Here is a 24,407-nt window from a genome sequence, read left to right as displayed (position 1 = left end):
GAAACCCTGTGATATGAGACCACAGTCGAGGATTCCATTGAAAATATTTTAAAATAAAAGTTTTGTCATACAATACAGACTGATTTCTTAGAAAACCCAAGGACTTATATATACGTCCCTGGAAAAACTAAGAACATATAGATACGAAAAACAGAGTAGCAAATAATATAACATTTATGCTACCTTTCTTTTATTCATCTACTTCGTTGCATATATCTATCTTTGTCACCACATAAGTTCTGAGTGTGCTTTATCTAACTTTGTCAGATAGTATTAATTAAAATCGCTTCATCTTGACGTGTCTGTAAATTCTTGGTCCGGAAGATTTCGATAAAACTCGTCAGGTTCCGACATTTTCCGTCATTCGGAAGTGTATATCTGGACCAATCAATGCTCGACAGCACACGAACTCTACTACACGTTTTATTTAGAAGTACTCACACACATAACCGGTGTTTTGTATAGAGTAACAATGAAGACCATTCTGTGTATTTTATCCTTGACAGCTATAGCTTTAGCAAGTGATGTGCTGGAATTCACAGATTCAGACTTTGCAACAAAAGCAGCACAGCATGATTTGATTTTGGTGGAATTTTTCGCTCCTTGGTAAGACCGGTGTCCGGCCCACCCCCCTTTTTTGTGTATATTTATGTATTTTGATACTGATAAATCATTGCCAGTTATTAAGTAAGGGTTGCTCATAACTATGGTTGTTAACTTGCTTTGTGAATATGTTTGTACAATTATTTTTTTAGGTGTTTTAATAGATAATTCCCAGTCTTTTGGGAATGGACCCCCCTTTTTTCTTAATTTTGGTAAATATTTTGTAAAATTGTAATTAATTGTGTTTCTTTCTCTTAGCTTCATTACACTACAATAATAACAGTTGTTTGTAAAATTTGATTCTGTTCATAATTTCCACAACAATGCACAAAAGTGTAGTTCAAATAAATAGAGGTAAATTTACCCTTATATGCAAATTTGTCTGCCATTAATGATTACGTAAAATCACACAGGTTCCCATAAAGTTTGACATCACAATTCAAAACATTTGACATTACTATTAATCAGAAGCTTATTCAGAGGCTAAATTTAGCTGAACACCCAAAAATGTAAAGACGTTTACTATACACCATATTTAAATCACCATTTCATTTGTCAGCATATTTAGTATTTACTAGTACTGGACATAACACATGTCCTCGTAAATTATTGGCTCCTCAAGATAAACAGCACAATGGAAAAGTGATTATTGTATGATGTCATAGTACATGTACAAGCTGTGATTCTCTAGCCAAGCAGTGCAGATTTGCAAATACATCTTATCGCTATTTGTCTTCTATTACAGGACATCGCATAAGTTCAATAAAAGTCAACAAACTTGTGATTGCGTCAGTACAGTTTTCAATAAACTGATTTCAACTAAAGTTGAAGAATTGTTTAAATGGTAGCATTGATAAATAAAAAGTAATTAATATGACACATGTTTATTTTGTAGGTGTGGACATTGTAAAAAATTAATCCCTGAATATGAAAAAGCAGCTACAAGACTATTGGATAATGACCCACCAGTAGCATTGGCTAAAGTATGAAAAATTTATTGATGTAAAAATATATACACATGTATAAACATTGTTACTATTTGAATTTTGACAATTTAATCGAACTAGGTATATGAACTTGTGCGTACATGTATTATATCTTATTTTTATATGTAAAAAATATACTATATTGATACTATCAAATGTATAAGATTTGAGATGATATAGACACATGGAAACTAATGTTTTTATTATTGATAAAAGGACCAACCTTAGATTACAGTAGATGAACATGAACAGTTAAGTGTGAACGCGACTTTGAATTTGCATGACATCAAACATTAGATCCTTTCACCCTAAATTAGTTCTATTTGATAACATTTTGCTTGCAACTGAATAATAATTGATTGCTATACTCAAAAGTCTGAACAACATTTCTAAATCTATTTTTTACTATTTTTTAGGTTGATTGTACAGCAAGTACTGAAGTTTGTTCCAAGTATGGAGTAAGTGGTTACCCAACTCTTAAAATCTTCCGTAATGGTGAATTTGCTGAAGAATACAGTGGTCCAAGAGAAGCTGGTATGTATACAAAATTTGTTTACATATACATTTACAAATTTATGAAACTTATACAAAAAGAACACCCTTAAATTATAAAAGAAATTTAGCAATTTGAATGCTTTGACAAAATGGGAAAAAAATTAGATTGCAGATTTAAAAAAAAAATTATATGCATGTAACTTTTTTTTCAAATATTCATATATTCAATTAAGATGTATTTGCAACTGATGTAGTATTTGTTTTGCTTACTTTTTGATTTTCAAAATTAAAAAGGAAAAAAGATTCCGGGTAAAGTTAGTGCACATTGGAAGATTTTAATTATTCATAAGAAATTACAAAATCAAGAGACATGGTTGTAAATGTTTGTGTGTATCTGATCTAATTTTTATGATGTTTTATTGATTGTAAATATATTTGATTACAGATGGTATTGTCAGTCTTATGGCATCCAAAGCTGGACCATCCTCTAAAGAATTAACATCAGTAGCTGATGCTGAGAAATTCCTGGCTAAAAAAGATTATGTTGTAGCTGGTAGGTTTTAAATATTGTGTGGTTGCATTCTTTATGTATTAGTAGTATGCATAAAGATTTAAGAATATACCACTATATCCTGCAAGAAGAATGTAATCTCAAACCTGAATTTCAAAATATGAAACCAGAGACATAAAAAGCATTAGAAATATTTTCACTGACATAAGGGGAGAAATGTATGATACATGTTTTGCTAGCCTTACAGTGTATGTGCTCTTGTTAATTTTAAACAATGTTGACAAAAATAATAAATCAGTTACTAAAGTTTATTTTGTCTTTCAAATCAAAGTGTACAGATATTCATTACTGATAATTATTGATAACTAATCCAAACATTCAAATATAGAAAAAATACTGACAGAAAAACTCTTGAATTCAAGAATGTTTATCCCAGAAGTTATCCGAACTGTTTTCTTGTTAGACATGTTAGATGAATATTTTTTTCATATTTGAATTTTTAGAGAAGTTGTTAGTATTATTACTTGACTTCTCATAAAAAAAAGTACAGTATGGCTAAGATATAAGATTCTTTTACAAATATTTATTAACATGAATGAAATATACGCTACATGTCTATATTTTTCTCCTGATAATAGTTTGATTAACAGGTTATTACTGATCTAAACTTTATGTACATTGTATTTTAGGTTTCTTTTCTGATAAGGAGAGTGAACTAGCCAAAGCTTTCCAGAAAGCAGCTGATGCTATGAGTACTGATGTCAAGTTTGGTCATACAACAGCCAAAGCTGTACTTGATAAATATGGATACACTGAGTAGGTTTTTATTTCTCATTCAGATAGAGGGTTGTCACTTTGATCTCAAGCTGAGTCAAAGAAGTCTTAAAACATATGCAGTGGCGGATCTAGACTTTTCATAAGTGGGGCCAACTGACTGCCAAAGAGGGGGCCTGCTGCCCGGGCCCCCTGAAAAAACCTCTTAATCCGCCTCTGATATGGATACACTAAGTAGGGTTTTGTTTGTCAATGAGGTAAAATAAACATCCACATACATGTACATGTCAATAAATTATGTTTTCTAAGAGGACAAATATTAATCCATCTGACTGTTAATCAATGGAGAATTACATCGTACTTTGGATTCATCATTATAATGACATTATTCGTTGTATATCAATTTTTCGTGGGTTTCATTGGCATCTGTGAACCGATAATTTCAATATTTAACAAATCACCAATTTGCCATAGGCTTTGTACGCAGAGATTTACAATTGGAATTCAAGTATCCAAGAAAATGCAAGTTATTTAATCCATGAAAACTGATAAACCTAGATAATAAATGAATCCATAGTAAATGGACAGTTCTATACAAGCATTTGCTTACTCAGTCTGCACGGTTAGCCACTAGTCCGATGCCCCAGACTGGTAAAATTTTATTCAGACTAGTAAGATTTTGCAAAGCTTTGTTGGGACAAATAAAAAAAAATTCAGAATATTGGTTTTCAGGCTAGTCATTGCTAGTAGTGGAAAAAGATTTTGGTGCAGACTGCTTACTTTATATTAGTTGTTAAGAAATAAGAATAAATGTACAATCTCTCAGTTTGAATTAATTTTTCCTAAAAGGTTATTTTATTTTAACATTATGGTAATTCAATTTGCTAATTTCTTTTTTTTTACAGCAAAATCATTCTTTTCCAACCTAAACATTTAAGAAGTAAATTTGAAGATGCCCAACAGAAATATGGTGGAAGCAGCAATGTCGATAAGATAAAGAACTGGTTGTCATCATCATTGTAAGTATAATATTTATGTTATACAACCAATTATACTAATTATAGGACTTTTAATTCAGAAATTATATCAATGTTTTTATTATTGTGAAAAATGCTAGAGTATTATACATTTGTAATCACAATAATATAAACTTGTATTATTTATTTTTTTTGAAATAAACAGAATTTTTCTCAATATATAAAAATTTAAATCACATCTTAGTCATAAATAACATAATTGACAAACTCGCAATAATCAATGCATGCAATAATTTCTGAATAAACAGTATCCTGTTACATCCTCAAATCAAGTCTTAGGTCTAAATTAAGATTGAATTGATGTAAAAGAGCAGATTTATTTATAAATGAACTAAATAATTACAATATGGAATTATGACTTTCAGTATTATTTGATTTTGATCTATGACGAACCTCATAGCGGATATATCATTGATAAACAAATTATTTTCCTATCAAGTAAATGATAGGACTGAGGTAAAAGTTTAGTTTAATATGTGTTTTTGTGAGAATTTATAAATTTTGTTTTGTTTACATAACACTTGAATTAGAATGGAGTTCTAACACACAATGAACAATGAACAAACCATCCAAATCTGTATAAGGTTTTGCTAGACTATCTTAGTCAAAATCAAATACTTTATTGTGCTAACGGGATATTAATGATGAACCATAGGATTGAGGCCAAAGTTTATTTTTATTTTTATTCTTCTGACTAACTTCAGAGTAATGATTATTTATCTTTTTTGCAGAACTGGTTTATGTGGACACAGAACACAAGCCAATGCTGACAAATTTAAGAAACCACTTATTATTGCTTATTATGATGTTGATTATGAGAAAAATGAGAAGGGAACAAACTATTGGAGAAACAGGTAAATTTCACCAAAAATTGTATTAATAACAAAAATACGTATAAATTTGATGAATTAATTGATCAAATAGTACAATAGAAATTATTACACAGTGAATCATTTTGATATTTATTTAACTAATGCAAATATTATTGATTTTTCAGAGTTATGAAAGTAGGAAAGAAATTACAAGGAGAAGGAAAAGATATTTACTTTTCTGTTAGCAATCATAAAGACTTCAGTTTTGAGTTGGGAGAATTTGGACTGAATGATGTCAAGGGAGATAAGCCAATAATTTGTGCCAGAGATGATAGAGATATGAAATATATTATGTCTGGTGATTTTAGGTTTGTAGCATACTACTTATTTAAGGAATGACTATTATTTTTTCTGTCTATGAAGAAATAACATAAAAAAATTTGGTGCACACTGAATAACGCGCGTAGCAGGTTATTAAACAGTGTGCACCACATTTTTGGGTTATTTCTAATAGACAGAACAAATATTACAGTCATTTCTTATAATTTAATTCTAAATTCCATTGTAAACCGTAGAAAACCATGAAAAAACGTTGATGACGTCACGGTCACATGACTAAATTATGTATATGTACTGATAACAAAATAATGTTAGCCAATCAGACGAAGTGTTAGATCCAAAATTAAATTATTGTAAGATGAAGTTTGATTTTATTCTTTAATTCATTTTTAATCCTGTGTTTGGTTAAATTATACAGTAAACATATTAATTGAATGTTTATACAATACTATACATTGGTTTTAGCCTTCACTTTTATCAAATTAAAATTTAATGATTTCTAGGGCCAAGCCTCTTCACTAGATTTTATTTTCATGTTTTTGTTATAAACCTAATCCTTGATTTTCCCTTTGTCAAATTTATCCAAGGGCTTTTTTTAAGATTTGATAACCATGAAATTAACAAAATGTTCAAAATTCAATGTTTAGTAAATTATGAATTTATGTTTTTATTTCAGTATGGATAATTTAGAAAAGTTTGTTAACGATTTATTAACTGATAAATTAGAACCATACCTGAAATCAGAACCTGTACCTGAAGATAACAGTGGAGGAGTTAAGGTAATTAATATTATAGATATAAAATATTGATCATTATACAGAATAAAGTATGGGAGAAATTCTGTAAAATGATTGAGTGAAAGGTTACATTAGGGTTTAAATAAGATAAGATACAAAGAGCATATTTACGTACATTTTAGCTCATGTGGCCTACAGGTCTCATCAATTGGCAAAATTGTCCAAAGTTTTACATTTTTCCTAAATGTAATAAACTAAGGTTAGGGACGACATCAAAAGATCAATGAAGGATAAAAAACTTAATTCAAATAGTTTGGGGGTGGGGGGTTAAACTTACTGCAAGTTTTGTTTATCCTACATCGATTTTACATATATCCATATGGGTTAATAAATTTTTCCCAGGTTAAGTTAAGAGGGGGTAATTAAAAAAACTATCTGAATTAAGTGTTTTATCCTACATTGAACTTTTGATGTTGTCCCTTATAGCATGAACCTTTTACATAGAAAACAAGTAATAAAAATACAAAGGGGGTTTCATGTAGTACTGTTTTATCCCATAGAACAGATGTAGCATTGCAGAAGAGATTTCTATGTGTTCTTGGTCTAATCTGTTACATTTATTGTACTCATACTTTTGAAATTATTTGTAATGAAGAATATTGAATTGCTATGAATTATTTAAAATTGATTATATATACATAAAAGACACAATAATCAATTGTCTTTATTTTAATTTTTCAGACTGTTGTTGCTAAGAATTTTGATGAGATCGTAAATGATGACAGTAAAGACGTATTGATAGAATTTTATGCTCCATGGTGTGGACATTGTAAAACATTGGAGCCTAAATTTGCAGAATTAGGAGAAAAGGTAAATACTTTTACTTCAGTTTAGAAATGTTTACTTGTGCTCAGGGGTCAAATTTAAGCTTTTTTGTGTACTGGTCAGCCGGAGCAGTAGACTAAAAATCTACTGGTCCAGCTCCAAATCTACTGGTCCTACAAAAATGACATGCATTTGACAACTTTATCAACTGTAATACTAAGTATCCCCCGTAATTGATGTCGCAGGTAAATTGTTTTGTAAACAAACCGAGATTGCGAAGCAATCAGTGATTTTTATTGGAAAATTTCTACTGGTCCGACGCAAATTCTACTGGTCTTGCACCACCGGACCAGCGCTAATTTCAACCCCTGCTTGCTTAAAAGTTAAACCTGAAACTTGTTGGAACTGAACGCTGATATTGTACCACAGCTTATCAAGTCTTAAGCAAATAACTGTATATTTAAACAAAAAAGACACAATCCTACGCAGGCTTATAAAGGATGCACATGAAAAACTAGTGTCACATAATAATGCTGGTCACAGATTTGATTTTTGTATGATTAATCTACATTGGTTGTGTTGTAAGTTTACATCTTCATTTGAAAAATAATAAGCATCCATGACTTTTGTTGAAAGTAGGTCAGCTCACATGTGAAGTTGATCTACATGTTAAGACTATAATTTATAAATAAAATAATTTTGATTGATATTTATCAAAATTGTTATAAATAATGTGATTGCTCCACAAAATAAATTAATCATTCACTTTGAGTTGATTTTCTTACTTCTGACCAAAGGTATGAACAATGTTTAATCTGTTATGTTTTGTTAACAGTTGGGTGAAGAAACTAGCATCACTATAGCTAAAATGGATGCTACAGCTAATGATGTACCTAAACCATATGAAGTTAGCGGGTAAGTAAATTTAAGTCTTGTTAGTATTCAATTCAAGCATGAAACAATGTTAACTTTGACATTATGTTTGAATCAAATGCATTGTAAGTTTTAAAAAAAAAAATTACATCAAGACTCTTTTGCCTTTAAGCCTTCATTTTAATTTCCATTCATGCATATCAAATTAATTATGAAATTAACTTTGAGTTAACATGCTTCTCCCCTCATCATTATTAAACCATTTAAATCCTTTCCCATGTTAGTGGCATTAATAACAAAAGTTTTCAAAGAACAGGTTTTTTTTACTGAGAAGTAAGTTGTTGAAAGAAATATAAAATATCAGGAGCAATTTTGATTAGATTATTTCAAAATAATAGTTAAATAGTAAATAGCAAAGACTATCTAATAGAAAACAGATAGAAAATAGATAAATATTAATAAGAATAGTAAAGGTCGAGATATAGATAACTTATGACTATTATACTATAGTGGTTTGTTGTACCTTATTGTTTTATTATTTCTACTTTCAGATTCCCAACTATTTATTATAAACCAAAGAATTCCAAAAATAATCCTAAAAAATATAACGTAAGTACCAGTATTTAGTAGCATTTTAGTTCAAATTTGAAAAGTGGGGATGATTTGAGAAAATCTTTCAGCATGTACATCTGCTTCACAAGTATTAATTTATGGTTGGATAAAAGACCTGTTCTCACAGTAAAAAAAAATGATGTGGCATGATTGCCAAAGAGACCACTATCAAAGACAGTCCAAATAATGTGGATTTATGCAATTATAAATCACCATATATATAGCTTTTGATAATGATCAAAACCCATACATGTAGTCAGCAATAATAGACTCTGACATGGCAAAATATTAAACAATTTAGATGAAAAAAACTAAACCCCTAAAGTATGAACAACAAAAACACACATATAACATACAGCAACAAATGGCAGACTTTGAATTACATGTACAAGCTCCTCCTGACTTGGTACAGGCATGTAAATAATGTAAAAACATATCTGCAAGCACTCAATCCTTCCCCTACTGTAATCTGGCACTATGTTGTAACAGTCCAAATAAGAATGGAATGACACCAGATCTGACCAAATAACGCCACTTTTTAGTTCAGTGCAAAGCCGGGTTTTGTTATCCTGAATATTCATTTATTATTTACAACTAGATGTTAAGCAGACATCAATCACTACTATTTATATAACATTCTTAACACATCCTTATAAAAAAGTAAGAAAAAATATCATGCAATGGAAAACAAATTACCCATCTTTTTGAGAAACTGATTAATCCTATCGTAAAAATATTTTTCAGGGTGGACGAGAGGTTGCCGATTTTCTAGAATATTTGAAAAAAGAATCTACAGATGGTCTTAAATATGAAGGAGAGAAGAAAAAGAAGTCAAAGAAATCTAAAACCGAATTGTAAACCTGTTATGGTGTGTTAGTGCTGATGTCTGAGTGACTGAATGGACTTGTGAATGGTTCAGAATAACTGTTTTTTGTCTTGTAAATTGTATATTTTAACTCATCATTTTTGTGGGAACATCTCATTAATGGTATATTCTTTTTCTACTTAGTTCGCTCTACTTTTACACCAAATAAACTAAAGCTGTGATTTATAATTTATTGTTTGATTCATGCTAGAACAGGTATGATGTTGATATGATGATTGACAGAACTATAGGTGTAATTCTGTTGGAACTGATTGGTTGACAACTGTATAATTACATGCATGTAAAAGTATTTTCAGGCACACATTTGATACCCTAAGACTGTATGAAAATTAGACCGATATTGAAGATCATGTTTACAGATCAAATTTTAATTTTTCCTAAGTCTGCATACATGTTATTGCTAAATACAAACTTTATTATTTAGTTTTTGATAGCTAATCAGTAATTGTATTTAAACATTTATTCTGCTATTATCTACAAATTTCTTTCCTTTTACAATAACAGTTCTAAATTCTCCATTGGTTTTACACATGCCCCCTTTTGAGGGTATGGATGTATGAATAAATATCAGCTCTTCCACAAGAATAATCAAACCTTACTGAATATTTTTATCAGTTTTTTTGTTATTGAATGTTAAGAATATATATATATATATTGGTGCATTGATGCAGACAAGTTGTCAATTGTTAGAAGTACGCATGTATTGGGTCCATTGAATAGTGTATTTATGAAAGGTGGAAATAAAAGTTTATTACATATTTATACAGTTGTCTTTTATTCAAGTTCAATAACACGATGAAATTCTTGTTCCTCTTTGATAAAACTGTATGGCTTCAACAATGAGCAAAACCCATGTGTCATAGTAAACTTGAAAAGGCCTAGAAATGACAAAAGTAAAACAATTAAAACGAGAAAGCTAATGGGCAGATTAATGTACAAAACAGTAAACAAAAAACAAATATGATGTACCGCAACTTATGACAACCACTGATTACAGGTTACTGATATGGGACAGGCACATAATTAAGTGGGTTAAACATAATTGTGTCAATCCTCCTCCTAACCTGGGACACTGAAACAAAACAACATGAAAACAAACGATATGAATAAGTTGAAAAACTTATGAGATCAATACAAAGCAAAAGGTACAGATCTGAGAGTACTTGCAGTTACTAAAATCTAACTAGAAGCAAAAAGCAACTAGACAAAATAATTTGTATCGAAAACAAAAATATCAAAAAGTACATATCCAACATCCAATGGATTTAGTGTTAAAGCTTCATATTCAGTGAAAACATGACCTTGACGAGAAATTCCACAAAATACTACCATACTCATAATATTATAGTTTGAGCATAACAAAGTTAAACAAATCCTATAAAAACTGGAAGTGGACTGAAGTGCTCCATCATTACCAACCATGCAAGTGCTGTATAGCCAGTCAAGTTCGTAACTTCCATTTGTTGTAGTTTTCCACCATCAGCAGTGTTACTTGTGACAAGTTTTGGTTGTTGCATTTGATGACTGGACATGGAAATATTTCATTGCAGAATTAGGTGAACCCAGTGCATTGCCTTCAATCGGCAAAACACTCTTTTAACACTTTTTAGATGTCAATTTACCAAACTTACTTCTTACTTAATTATTCACATTCTCATCATAATCACTAATAGACAAGCCTTCTGATCTATATCACATCTTGATTTCTGTGAGGTTTTGCAATACTAGTATTACAACTGTTTTACTCAAAAGTACCATTTACAAAAGAACTTAACCATGATAAATAACATACTGAAACAAGACAACCCATCGTTTAGGAGTTGGGATAATTCATGCATTGTACTTGATGATGGAGAAACATTGTAATATCACACCTGCTACCCCATCTTCGCTAGCCAAGGGTTACGATCCACTCCCGCTCTCTTCACCCTTGGCGGATTAAGCCAACATTTGTGATAACAATGTTGTGTCATCTATCGGAAGATAAAAATCACGCCCATTCTGAATACATTATTCTTGACCAATGGTAGCACTTGAACTCTTCAATTTGGAGGTAAAAACATGGTAGCGTCTAGATTCTACACACTTGGTAAAGCCGGAAATGAAAATATACGTCAACATTCATGCATTTGTGCATGAAACATACACAGGAACTTCTATTGGTTGATTAAAAACCTTCAAGTTGTCACTAAATATAGTATGTTTAGGGATGTAAAGACTTGTTGCACAATAAATACGTGGTAATTGTTTACAAACACTTTATACATTTACACGTGATCATGTTATAGGCGCTTTTTCATTGGATGCAGCGAGTTTTGACTGCAATCAATACAAATCCTTACCTTGTGTCTCCGAAATTTTAACTCAATCCGCCAAGGGTGAAGAGAGCGGGAGTGGATCAGAACCCTAGGCTAGCGAAGATGCTGCTACCCATCCCTGAAGGCATTTATAATATATTAAAGCACTTTTTACGGAAAGGTACCAGGATTATAATTTAATTACATTCAACATATTGAAAATGCTATTTTAAACAAGAATACAAACTAAACATTTAAAGCAGTGCCTATGCTTAAATATCTAGCCTGCATACTGAGTGTGTTTGAATGGGATCAGTTTTCTTTTTTCGTTATTACTTAACTGATCCACAGGATAACACATACCTGAAGTTGGCCTTTTGCTTATAATTTAGTATCTGCAAATCAGACCAATTAACCATGTATATGATGTAAAAATCAATGAAAACTATCAGACAGGCTAGTACACCTTACAATCAATCCATACACCAAATAAAAATGACCTTCTGCCCATAGTATTGGATAAAGATCTTGCATCAAAAATAAAGCCAAGCAATGAACTATAAAAATGAGGCCAAGGTCAGAACAACACTGCCAGATTAACATGAATACATCCACCAACATAGTAGACTGAGAAACTGACTAAAGTCACTAAACTATGACTATGTTGAGCAATAAAACATGAAAATGAGGTAAGAGTCGTTACCTTAATGAGATTCCCACATTGAACACTCGCACAATGATAAGTGCCTTCATAATATAATTTTATCTGCAGTGTTTGTTTCAAGCATGATGAAAAAAAATGTGTTGTCGAAAACTGATTATTTAAGTGAATCCAAGGACCATAACTATACACAAAATCATTAGACCGAAACAAAATTTGAGCTTGGTCTGTAATTTTTCATGATAAACTATACACCAACTACCAAATCAATATATTCACGCATGACGATAAAAGGGGATAACTGATTATTTGAGTGAATTTTAAAATTCAAGAACCATAACTCTGCACAAATTATCAGACTTAAAAAGATTTAATTAGTCATGATTTAACTATACCAAATATCTAATCAATATCTTCAAGCACGAAGAAAAAAAGTGGCAAACTGCTTGACTGATTAATGGACAGACAAACAGCCTAAGAGTCCACTTTGACTTCTTCGGTAGGGGACTAATATCAAGAGTGCAACAAGGGAATCAAAAACCACAAAAGAACACAGAAAATGAGGCCAAGGTCACATGAATCAGTCAGACACTTACACCTTACAATCATTTCATACACCAAATATAGTTGACAATTGCTTACAAGGTCTTTGAAATGGAATTGATCACATTACTTTTTCCATGGATTTAAGTCAAGGTCAGGTGAAGCCTACCTGACAGACATGTAGACATTGCAAGAAACCCATATACCAAATATATTATCCTATATCTCAAAATGAGTCAGTATTACAAAACAACTGTCAAGCAGTCACTGAGCCATGAAAATGAGGTAAAGAACATATGAACAAAACTTTATAAAATGTGATATCTGCATACAAGGTATGACGCATCAAGGTCTTCTTTCTACCTCCTGAAATATAAAGCTTCAAACAAATAGTTAACGCCATCAGCAGGAAGTGATACCTATGCCTCGAGTACTGTGACGAGAAGACTAAAACTCAAAAAGTCCAGGCAAGATGGATAGACAAACATGGGTGAAGATATGTCCATTTTCTGAGAAAGAAATTTAAAATCAACAACATTATCCCATGATGAAGGTACAACTGTATAAATTGATATCACATAAGCAACACGACGGGTGCCACATGTGGAGCAGGATCTGCTTACCCTTCTGGAGCACCTGAGATCACCCCTAGTTTTTGTTTATTCTTTGGTTTTCTATGTTGTGTCATGTGTACTATTGTTTGTCTGTTTGTCTTTTTCATTTTTAGCTATGGCGTTGTCAGTTTGTTTTAGATTTATGAGTTTGACTGTCCCTGTGGTATCTTTCGTCCCTCTTTTACAAACTTGATTCCTTCAACCGCCTAGAAAAGATATGTCAGAAATAAAAAAATGCATTGTAAAGTTTTTATTTTATACAAAAATGACAGAATGCATGTTATAATATATACAATTTGTATAAAAAAATCCTGATTCATGTTCAAATTCTTCATGTAAATAAGAGAGCAGATTCTGTTTTACTGTCACAGAGAATTTGACCCAATTAGTTGTTAATGAAGCTATGTATCAATTCACTTTAATGTACTTAAAAGTTTTTGTGAAAATAAAACATTAGAGGCTCCTTTGCCTATTGTTTATCTTGCTTGCATTGTCAAAAACCGACATGTTCTCAGAAGAGCAACTTTATAAAGGTCTTTAATGCTCAAGTTTGGATATCACACTGATGAAAATGTATCAGAGGAAGTTTATGCTTTCTACCATAATGTCCTATGAGGTAAGAATCCATGATGGATTTTGGACAGTTATAACTCACAAGTAATCTCATAAAATTAGAAAAATCATATCATAGGGCACATGTAAGAATGAACAGATGAACCAACGAACAGATGGACAAATGGACTTACAAACCAGAAAACATAATGCCCCTCTACTATTGTAGGTCGGGCATAAAATTTGAAAGTGTACCTTCAGTCTTCATGCATTTGACAATTATGCTTATTTATTTGTTTTCATCAATCTATAAAAAGTCATTGATCTTATCATAAGATGTATAAATCATAAACAATTTTTCTCAATAAAAAAACAAATCATCAGAAGCTGCCAAGGTTGGGCGGTAAATACCACCCCTGGTATTTACCATTATTTACCGCCCCGGACAATACTCCCCAAGTGGTCAATACTGGCAAATACTTGGTCAATTGAAATTTTCATGGTTGTTTCTACTATTAATTGAAGTAAAATCTTGATAAAAGGTCAAATATAATGTGTTTTATTCATTTATAACACTTATTTTTACTGATTTAAAATTCAGTTTTTATGAATTATGATATGGCATACCTAAGATATATATATATACAAATTTATATTTTATTTCAACATGTTTAAATCTATATATTTTTCTTCAAAATGTATAATTTAACAGGTAATTACAATTAAAGATAAATAAAACTACAGGTAAATGAAGTTTCATGGGTCTTTTTACCTATCACCAGGCATTGCTGGGTGTGAAAATTTAATTACTAAAACAACAGCCCCCAATAAAAGTTGACAGTACATGGGTTGAAAGTAATAAAATTGATATATGAAGACTCCCTTAAACAATAAATTATTTCCTGTCTGGAGCTATTCAACTGTGAGATAAAAACCTTCTTCATGCTGGAAATGGAAATTTGAAGTAGGGACAAAAAGTTTTTATCTTTTACTATAATATTATGTACACATTAATCAATGTAGATCCCTGTTTGAATTTACAATAGAATTAGAAATGAAAGCATTTAAAATGATTTGAACACTTTCTTTATAAACTAGTTATTAATTGTAATTAAAATTGACCATGATGATGATGTATGGGTTTTTTCTGTCCGACTATCCTGTTTGGGTATTGCGGACTTTCTACTTAGTGTCTGGTTCTGTTGACCGTTTTGCCTTTACTTTACTTCTAGGTGTGTGATAAGGCGTATCTGGCCGTTCTAGGATCAAAAGAGCTGATGTAACTGCCTCTGGAGATGGCATCACTAGTGGCGATGTGTGAGGTGGTGTTGTCCGGAGCAACTTGGGATCGTCTAGGTCGAATCCCTCGTCATAGTCGATAAAATTGACCAAGTAGATCTAGTGGTTTTTATAGTAATGACCACTAAAAATTTCAATCGACCAGTATTTGCCGGTATTTGCCAGTATTTCCCGGTAAATACCGGTATTTACCACTGGCATGGTCAATACTAGTATTGACCGCTTTTTTGCCAACCTTGGAAGCTGCCATTATTAACTGAAAAGAAAATAATTTGGAAATATGTACATATTGCAATTAAAATCACACGTCATAATTCTTCCACTGCCCATTTCTCCACAATGGGACTGTGACTGATGTAATAAAAACATGTTTTATTGGGCAGGTCAAGTTCATTACTCTACTTAGGATAAACCTAGCTGCATGCAACAAAATGAGTTTTGATTGAATATTGTTCATCATAATAATCCTTTCATAGCTTCTTCTAATCGTCTTCTGGCCTCTATGACTTTCATCTCTTGTCGTTTAATATCTTCTTCTGTAATCATTGTTTGCTAAAAAAAAAAAGGGAAGATATTGTTGTTATAAAAATTAAATTTGAATGCATTAAATAGTAAAGTCATAATGATCTATGAAATTGTTTCGAGCCATAATAAGTATTTTACAACAATGTTTAAAGGGATTTGGAAAATGGTTATCAAATGATGAATATTTTTAGTTTGGATACTGAATAAGTTTTCATTTGTATTATCTGGTTTCTACAATATTTTACCTTAACTTAAATATTTACTCATATTGCAACTTGGCAATTCTATTTAAATTTAATAAAGAGCTGATTTAAAAGAAATACCAGGTGTTGCTCAAAATCACATGAAACAATATATTTCATCAGTGCAATATTTTAATCTATTTTAAACGAGGTAATGAACAACAGACATATGCCTGACTAAATGCAACAAAACTAATCTAAATCTGCCACATCTTCATGTGCAAGTTGGTAACAATGCCATTTTTTATTGTTGATTTTCATCTCAACTTTTTGATGATTAAAAGCTGAACATATTGTTATGACAGATATTTGTGGTTGTGCTTTCTAGATGTCTAGTGGTTTATTTTGTTGTAGGATTGCCCTATAATTGATGTATAACTTATTTATCCTCTTAATCACATCAACATGTCTGGTATGTTGCTTAGACATTTTAAACTATTCTGTTTGTATTGTGATTCAGTATTTTTTATATTATCTGCTGGCCATTTATATTTATAAACCAATTAGAAATGAAATATAATTCTTACTTGAATGTGAGGTTGATTTGCATCTATATTAGCACCAGGATTTTTAGACAGAGCTTGTTTATTATTTCCTTGTCCCATAACTGGACCATTGTTCATGTGTAACGCTGCTGATATACTTTGTAGAATGTTCTCTGTGCTAAGTTCTGGTCCAACACCTAAAACAAAATCAAAATTCAAATAATTACTGGTATACAGAGATTTGTCATTCCTTTTTTTCAAACTGAAAATCATTTTATAGAAGGTTTTTTGTTTCATTTTGTAACTGAGGTTTCCAATTTTTAACAACTTTAAAACACATGATTCTAAAAGAAAATCTAAAAATTATCAAAATCAAACGGGTTTGTATTTGTTAAGCCAAATATTATGTAAGAGAAATGTTTCAACTTTACCAAATTATGAACTTTAACATGTAAAGTATGCAGCAATCAAGTTCAATGTATTATGATTGATTGAAAGGGCAGGAAAATATAAATTCTGTAATAAGAGAAATGTAAATTTTTATACAACTACAATGTAGTTGATGTCAGCCTTGCACGACACAGTATGCTTTTAAGTCTTGATTATTCAACTCTCTAGATTAGACAAAAAATAGTAATTCTGGACATACTTTAAATTATTGTATGACACAGATATACAAATAAACTGTATTATAATATGTGGGTCATATAAAAACAGATATATCTATCGTATATTGCAACATTATAAGCATTCAAACATCTCACAATATGGACAAAGCATCCAAAACAGATGCCAGTAATTTAAGTTCAATAAATAATATAAAGCATTTTTTCCCAAATTTGTTATGCATTAGTTGTTGTGCAGCCATCAAATACCTTGTACATTTCTTGGTAAATCTAAAGCCTTTAGGATGTCTTCACTACTGTCAACTGCATGGAAACCTTGAAGACGTTTCTCCCAAAATAACTGTAAAATAATAAACATAAACCTGATTTTATCTGAGGAATTGTGTTGAGTTGTTACTATGTACTAGCCATTTTTTTGTAATTGGGGATTTTGGTCATTGGCAGTTGCTTTTCATATTCAGCATTCAAAGCAAATTTTCCAATATTCCTGCATGTCCCCTAGCTGGTTTCTTAACAAAGAGCAATTTGTGAGTATTGCATGGCAATACATAGTCCCCTATCAGTAAATAAAATAATTGAATTGGAACACAATTCTAACTTGATCTATAACACCTCATTGTTTTTACTATATAATAAATATCAAGTCAATACTTTCAGTCATGACAAAAAAGTGTTGAACACTGATTAATCAAGTGAACTTTCTAAATCCAAGGACCATTACTCTGCACAAAATAATTAGAACCTATATATATAGCTAACAAAACTTAAACTTGATCTGTAATTTGTCACAATAAAATTATAAACCAATTTTCAATATCAATATCTTTAAGTAAAACAAAGAAAAGTGCTGATAACTGATTAATTTAGTTGATTTCTAAGTCAAAGGACTATAATTCTGCACAAAATCATAAGACCAGAACATATTTCGAACATGATCTGTAACTTGTGATAAAACCGTCGGTAGTGGATGAATAAGCTCGAACAGAGTACAAAACCAGATTCAGGCTCATGAATGTTTTTACAAACAATTTTGAAGAAACAAATATAACATTGGATTTAACTCTAAACATGCTAAATGCTTTTCATTATTTTTATTCAAAATAAATATCCATTGCTTTTCAAGGATTCTATGACCTGTGCATACCCCAAATTCGCTAGAAATTTATGAAGTCTGGTCTTACATACTTGATACATTGACATTGTACAGACCTGTTTAGGAGGATCCTGTGGACCATGTTTTAAATCTGTTTTTGTTTTACTGTCTGTGTCCTCTCTGATTCTCTTTACTGTGACTGGCTGTTTGAAGATTGAAGCTGTCTGTCTGATAGGTAATGATAAACTGGAATCTTGTCTTATTCCTATAAAACAGTTTCATAAAAAACATTATCTTTGTCAGGGTATCAAATCAAACCACTGGATCACTCATAGAACTCCAGCTTTTGATATTTACTACACACTAATTACATTTTTTAAGAAACAACATGGTGGTAGCCATTTTTTGTATGTACATGTATTTTACAGTATTTGCTAAATTTGAAATTAGTTTAAGATTTACATACATATGTAAACTGTTTGTTGCTTATTAGGGAGAATTAATTCCCATTTCCCATAATATTATTGGTATCATTTTGACTACAACAGATTTAAGTAATTTAAATTAAAGAAGAGTGCCATCTGATATGGTTGACAGCTGGAATTACTCAACTATCATTAGGTCAGATTTCTAGGTACAAAAAAATGTAGAATTAATAACTGCAAATTTTAAACCAATTGTGTGGATTTCTTTTTGCACATCTTTAAAAGAAGACAATAATGTGACATTAGTAAATGTGACAACTACTAATGTTTTTAGTAGAATATTTCCCTTGTGTCACAAAAATATATTTCACATTTTTAAGAAATTTTTCAAGATCCCTATGCACCGTACTAGTCTAGAAAGAATATTTCTAAGATGAAAAAATAAAAAACCATGGAAATCACTACATTTACATAATACAAGAATCTATGGTTACATTTACAGTCTACATTGTCATACACCTTATTGCTAATCCCATCTGACCAGGCCACTTCAACTTTGACACATTCAACAAACTTTTCCATTGTGGCGTCAGATATTTTGTTATATGGCGTAAAATTTTATGGGAACCTGTGTGATATCCAGTAATGGCGGATAAAAAGCGATAAGGTGTATTGAGTTGACAAGGATCCATACATTTATGTACCATGCAAATCACAATTTGTTGTTTCAGAGAATGTAAAGAACTTTGCCTATAAGATTTAAAATATGCCATTAATGCTTTTGACAATGTTATGAATTTATCACAATGTATTTGGTGATTTTTATCATTTCATTTGACCAATAAATCAATAGATTCTGAAACAGTGAATTCATGTATAAGTTTCATATGTATCTGTATATACGTATATACATGAAGTTAATAGCTAGAGTGACCAAGGATATTATCAGGTTATGATGGGTTAATTTGTAATAACTGGATCTAAAACTGTTTTCAGTCTACAAATGTTTGATCATTTTAAAAACAGCCATGGAGAAGCACACACTTGAAAATAATCTGCCAGATGTTATCTATTTATCTGAACTATTTATTAAACACAGGTGTGATCTGCTTTGCATATATCACCAACAATTTACACCACAGCTAGAATACTGTACGATTTCACATTTTAAACTGATCTTGGATCAAATAATAAAACTATTCCAAATTCAGCTAGAAATATTTAGAAATAAGCATTTAAACTACCATTTTAACAAATTTTGAAGTCATATATATATATCAAACCAGATATTTGTCCCAATACGTATTTTCATGTAACTTTTTTTAGAAGATACAAAATAAAATTTTCCAATGTCTTTTAGTATACCCTTCTTTGGTTTCAGAAATCTTTTACACTGTATGGACCTTTTACTTTATAGATCCAAAAACTCCCCCCCCCCCCCCCCCCCCCCCCCCCAGTTTTTTAAACTTTGATCTATCTACTATAAAAAATGATCAAACATTTGTAAATGAATGTGCCTTCACCGATGAAAATCAAAGTTGAAAACAGAAAATGACAAACCTCTAGCAAAGTCATAAGGACCACTGTTTGGACGCTTACTTTTTCTGATTGATGAATGATTTATTTTACCAGTGCGAAAATCAAAGGTCGCTAAATCAAACCCTTCTCCTAGATACCTTGCCATCATTGGTTTGCTTCTAACCTTCTTGCCATCAGGGCTACAAAAAAAATATTTCATGTTAATTTAACCCTTTCCTCCATAATGACGCCTTTTGACGGCACCCCCCATACTCCATAATGACGCCTTTTGACGCATGTGTAGTACCTCAGTTGAAACACTTTGACTACAAATTGTCTGCAGTTGACTTAATAAAATTTGTATCCAATATGAAAAGGAATATTATAGGAATATCTGACTTAAATCTATTTGATGAAATAGTTGTTTTTCGCAATGCCTTAATACTTTAAAGCATAAGTAATTCACCAAAATACAGTCATGACAGTTAACATGCATATGATATGGTTAAGGTACTATTTCATTGTTTATTTGTATTCTACTTCATTTTGATAATATAATTATGTAGTTCCGAACAATGAATTACCGGTATAAGAAAATCTTATTGGTTTTCAACTTTTCAGATTAATGTTTGTGCATAACATTTGAGAAATATGACAATAATTTGTCTAGATTTTATAACTAAATTAGCAAAATAGCATGACATAAATTCATGCCTTTCTTCATTGATTGTGATGACAAAGCATCAGTGTGCCTGCTTTTAAAGCCTAACTAAAGTAAGACATACATTTGTTAACTTAAATCCATTATTTTTTTTCTTCTTTTTAGATTGATTATAGTTTATTCCAAGAAACAAATACAATCAACAAACAATCAATTAGGCCACACCAATTTAATTTCTTGTTCTATGGATTTTTGGACTCCAAAATTTGGGGCGAGCGAGCGATTTGAAAATTTTAATAAAAAAATATTTAATTTGCAAATTTTTGAGGCTTAGCTTGAAAAGTAAAGGCGAGCGATTATAATTTTTTTTTGTAAACATAAAATAGGAGGTTTTGATAAAATTAATACAAATTCGACATTTCTGAAATAGAACGAATCAAGGCCCTACATTTGAAAATGAAAGTACTAAAGCGACACCTACCGGAAAATATATTTTCAGCTTTCTCAGGAGTTTACCGAAATATGAGGACGAAAGACAGTATTTTCCTAATTATTCCCGCCAAATTTTACATTATTGAAATCAAAAATACTGTAGACTTCCAAAACATTTATGGTAAACACCCGAGAGTGCCGAAAATATATTTTCCGATAGATATCGCTTTAGTACTTTCATTTTCGAATGTAGGGCCTTGATTCGTTCTATTTAAAAAATGTCAAGTTTGTTTTATGGATTACAATAGTTATAGAGGTTATTTAAGGTAACAAATATATGTCATTGGAGAGATAATTCAAGTGGGAACATATTTATTCAGGTCACAAAGTAAGTGTAAGTATTACAAAAAAATTACAACAATAATTTGAAGCATTGTCGCAAATTAGCTTCCTCCCTTGTATTTTTTGTGTGTATGGATAGTAAACCTGGCAATTGTAACAACCCCCTGTGATTTGACTATACTGCCTTCCGGGTGTCGATTAGTCCAAATAATTATGACGTCTTGAAAGGGCTATTATAATTTTTTTCTTTGATGCCTTACTTCGACGCAAGGTGTCAAAGAAAAAAATGTCATAATTATTTGGACTAGGTGTCAATTTGACTATGGAATTTCTTGATACTAACAGTCACTTGTTTCGGTCCATGGGAAGATCCACTTAAGGTAGCACTCCACAGTTAGAAAATAAAATAAAAAATGAGCCACAAAATGTTTTATCATCTCCTATTCCTGGATTTCTAATACATTAACTTAACTGTTTGTGTTGTACAGGTGCATATGTATGTAATCAGTATCTTCCATAGATTTGACTTTCAAAAGTGAAAAGGGTGAAAATTAATTCCTTTTATGTGTATCCATGGCAACATTCTGCATTTATTTCCAATAAAATATTGCAAAAAGGGGGGTGAACATGTCACATTTCACCCAAAAATTTGGATCAAACTAGAATTTCATTGCCTTTGAGTAATACCTTTTCAGAAACTGTTTCCCTAAATCTTCCTAATGATCAAATAAAAAATGGGTGTCTTTCGCCTCATTTTTTCGTAAAATCCAATCACAAAGTTCGTGCAATAAAAAGTTGGAAAAAAACATTGCAATAATTGCCGGACCAGTGTATGATAGGGACATGCAAATACGGACTGTCATACAGAAAACCGCCTACATTGTATATTGCATACATTACATAACCTTGATGTTCATATAAACCCAATACAAAGGTTATTTTAATACTCAGCTATCCAAAAATGAATTTTATTGCACACTAGCTCTAGATCTCATATTTGAAAAATTCACAGGGGCCAAAATGCGAAACTACACATCTAACTGTGGAGTGCTACCTTAAGGTGAAATTTTTCCCCTCATGCCTCAATTTTTGTTCTATTTTCTGTGTTCTACTAGCTGTTACGATGAAAATGGTACCTTAGTTTTTAAAATTGGTTCAGTAATAAAGATTTTATGAAGGTAAGCAGTTGATGTTGAAACGCGACAAAAAGTTATTTAAAAATAAATGATGGATCATAGTGAAAAACTGCAAGTCTGTCTCAATTTTGGGGTAAATTTCTAAAAACTTTCCCTTTATCTTATTTAAAATCATAAAATTACCTTAAAAGAGGACATATTGTACAATTTTTAGGTATTTAAAAGTACTTATAGGTCAATTTTGCTGTAAATAGCATACCTAACCTTGGTTTAGAAGCTCTCAAGCAGGGTATAAATTTCTAGCCATACTGGCATCATTAAATGTAATTAATGCCAAATTATTATATAAAATCCTGCTAAAAATGTTTATTTGACTTATTCGCATTCAAAAATATAAAGAGATACATTCTGAGGATATCATATAAAGCGCAATCTTTGGTTACAAGGGCAAAGCTAATGGAGTACAAATTTAAGACCGCAATATATCTAAGTGTCAAAATGTGTATATTTGGTTGCTAAGGAGAGTAAACAATAAAATAAACATAAATTGCTTCCCTAGCAGATTTTTTACCTTCAGAACTAAAACAAGAACATAACAGACTAAAGATTTGTGGTAATTTTTATCTTTAAAAGTGCATTTCTATACTTTCTGATGTGCCATAAGGTAGCACTCCACAGTTAGAAAATAAAATTAAAAATGAGCCACAAAATGTTTTATCATCTCCTATTCCTGGATTTCTAATACATTAACTTAACTGTTTGTGTTGTACAAAATCTTCCTAATGATCAAATAAAAAATGGGTGTCTTCCGCCTCATTTTTTCGTAAAATCCAATCACAAAGTTTGTGCAATAAAAAGTTGGAAAAAAACATTGCAATAATTGCCGGACCAGTGTATGGTAGGGACATGCAAATACGGACTGTCATACAGAAAACCGCCTATATTACATACATTAAATAACCTTGATGTTCATATAAACCCAATACAAAGGTTATTTTAATACTCAGCTATCCAAAAATGAATTTTATTGCACACTAGCTCTCATATTTGAAAAATTCACAGGGGCCAAAATGCGAAACTACACATCTAACTGTGGAGTGCTACCTAATATACGTATATTCATATATATATATATATATATTATACGTTGATAGTGGGTCTACCCATGGATAGATTCTGTATTCTGTATAGAAACAAGTGTCTGATGACAGTACTGTGATCTCAAACCGGCGACTGAAAATCTATCAACGTAATTTTGTACCTATAGTAATACACATCTGTTTTGCCTGCAGATAGACCAGATTGTCTAACGACTTCTTCTCTTCTCCAACCAGGGGGTAAGGATGGACAGTCTGACTGTCGTTTTAGTTCCATTCTTTAAAAAAAAGATAAGATGCTTTCAAGATGGGAACCGGAAGTAAACCAAATTACTGAACAGGTTATATTCGCGCATAAAAGTACAATAC

General features: G+C 31.1%; 2 protein-coding genes across 3 annotated transcripts; one reads left to right on the top strand and one right to left on the bottom strand.

Annotated features, from left to right (window-relative positions):
• The first annotated feature begins 355 nt into the window (after positions 1 to 355).
• LOC134715685 (protein disulfide-isomerase A3-like) lies at positions 356 to 10,248 on the top strand. Its single transcript, XM_063578030.1, has 13 exons — positions 356 to 606; positions 1,499 to 1,586; positions 2,006 to 2,123; positions 2,530 to 2,637; positions 3,285 to 3,411; positions 4,275 to 4,388; positions 5,138 to 5,260; positions 5,404 to 5,586; positions 6,234 to 6,336; positions 7,036 to 7,164; positions 7,955 to 8,034; positions 8,544 to 8,601; positions 9,349 to 10,248. The coding sequence occupies exons 1-13, from the start codon at positions 473 to 475 to the stop codon at positions 9,460 to 9,462; spliced, it is 1,479 nt and encodes a 492-aa protein (XP_063434100.1). The 5' UTR covers positions 356 to 472; the 3' UTR covers positions 9,463 to 10,248.
• Positions 10,249 to 15,836: 5,588 nt separating this feature from the next.
• On the bottom strand, positions 15,837 to 24,386 carry LOC134715684 (methyl-CpG-binding domain protein 3-like). 2 transcript variants are annotated; one of them, XM_063578027.1, is made up of 6 exons: positions 24,203 to 24,386; positions 20,413 to 20,570; positions 18,544 to 18,692; positions 17,584 to 17,674; positions 16,751 to 16,905; positions 15,837 to 16,008 (listed from the first exon to the last, which is right to left on the bottom strand). In XM_063578027.1, the coding sequence occupies exons 1-6, from the start codon at positions 24,313 to 24,315 to the stop codon at positions 15,913 to 15,915; spliced, it is 762 nt and encodes a 253-aa protein (XP_063434097.1). In that variant the 5' UTR covers positions 24,316 to 24,386; the 3' UTR covers positions 15,837 to 15,912. The 2 variants fall into 2 exon arrangements, with proteins under 2 accessions (XP_063434097.1, XP_063434098.1); XM_063578028.1 differs by having other exon boundaries at positions 20,452 to 20,570.
• Between the last annotated feature and the right edge of the window lie 21 nt (positions 24,387 to 24,407).

The sequence above is a fragment of the Mytilus trossulus genome, chromosome 4, assembly GCF_036588685.1.
Source record: "Mytilus trossulus isolate FHL-02 chromosome 4, PNRI_Mtr1.1.1.hap1, whole genome shotgun sequence".
Classification (NCBI taxonomy): Eukaryota; Metazoa; Mollusca; class Bivalvia; order Mytilida; family Mytilidae; genus Mytilus; species Mytilus trossulus.
Note: the sequence above shows the minus strand (reverse complement) of the source record. Positions and strands in the feature narration are given on the sequence as shown.

Excerpts from the sequence above, each read along its gene's own strand:
- LOC134715685 (XM_063578030.1), top strand. The coding sequence starts at position 473 with ATGAAGACCATTCTGTGTATTTTATCCTTGACAGCTATAGCTTTAGCA. Across the intron at positions 3,412-4,274 it reads GATAAATATGGATACACTGA|CAAAATCATTCTTTTCCAAC; the intron begins GTAGGTTTTTAT and ends TTTTTTTTACAG. Across the intron at positions 6,337-7,035 it reads ATAACAGTGGAGGAGTTAAG|ACTGTTGTTGCTAAGAATTT; the intron begins GTAATTAATATT and ends TTAATTTTTCAG.
- LOC134715684 (XM_063578027.1), bottom strand. The coding sequence starts at position 24,315 with ATGGAACTAAAACGACAGTCAGACTGTCCATCCTTACCCCCTGGTTGG. Across the intron at positions 17,675-18,543 it reads CACAGGATCCTCCTAAACAG|TTATTTTGGGAGAAACGTCT; the intron begins GTCTGTACAATG and ends ATTATTTTACAG. Across the intron at positions 16,009-16,750 it reads CAAATCAACCTCACATTCAA|CAAACAATGATTACAGAAGA; the intron begins GTAAGAATTATA and ends TTTTTTTTTTAG.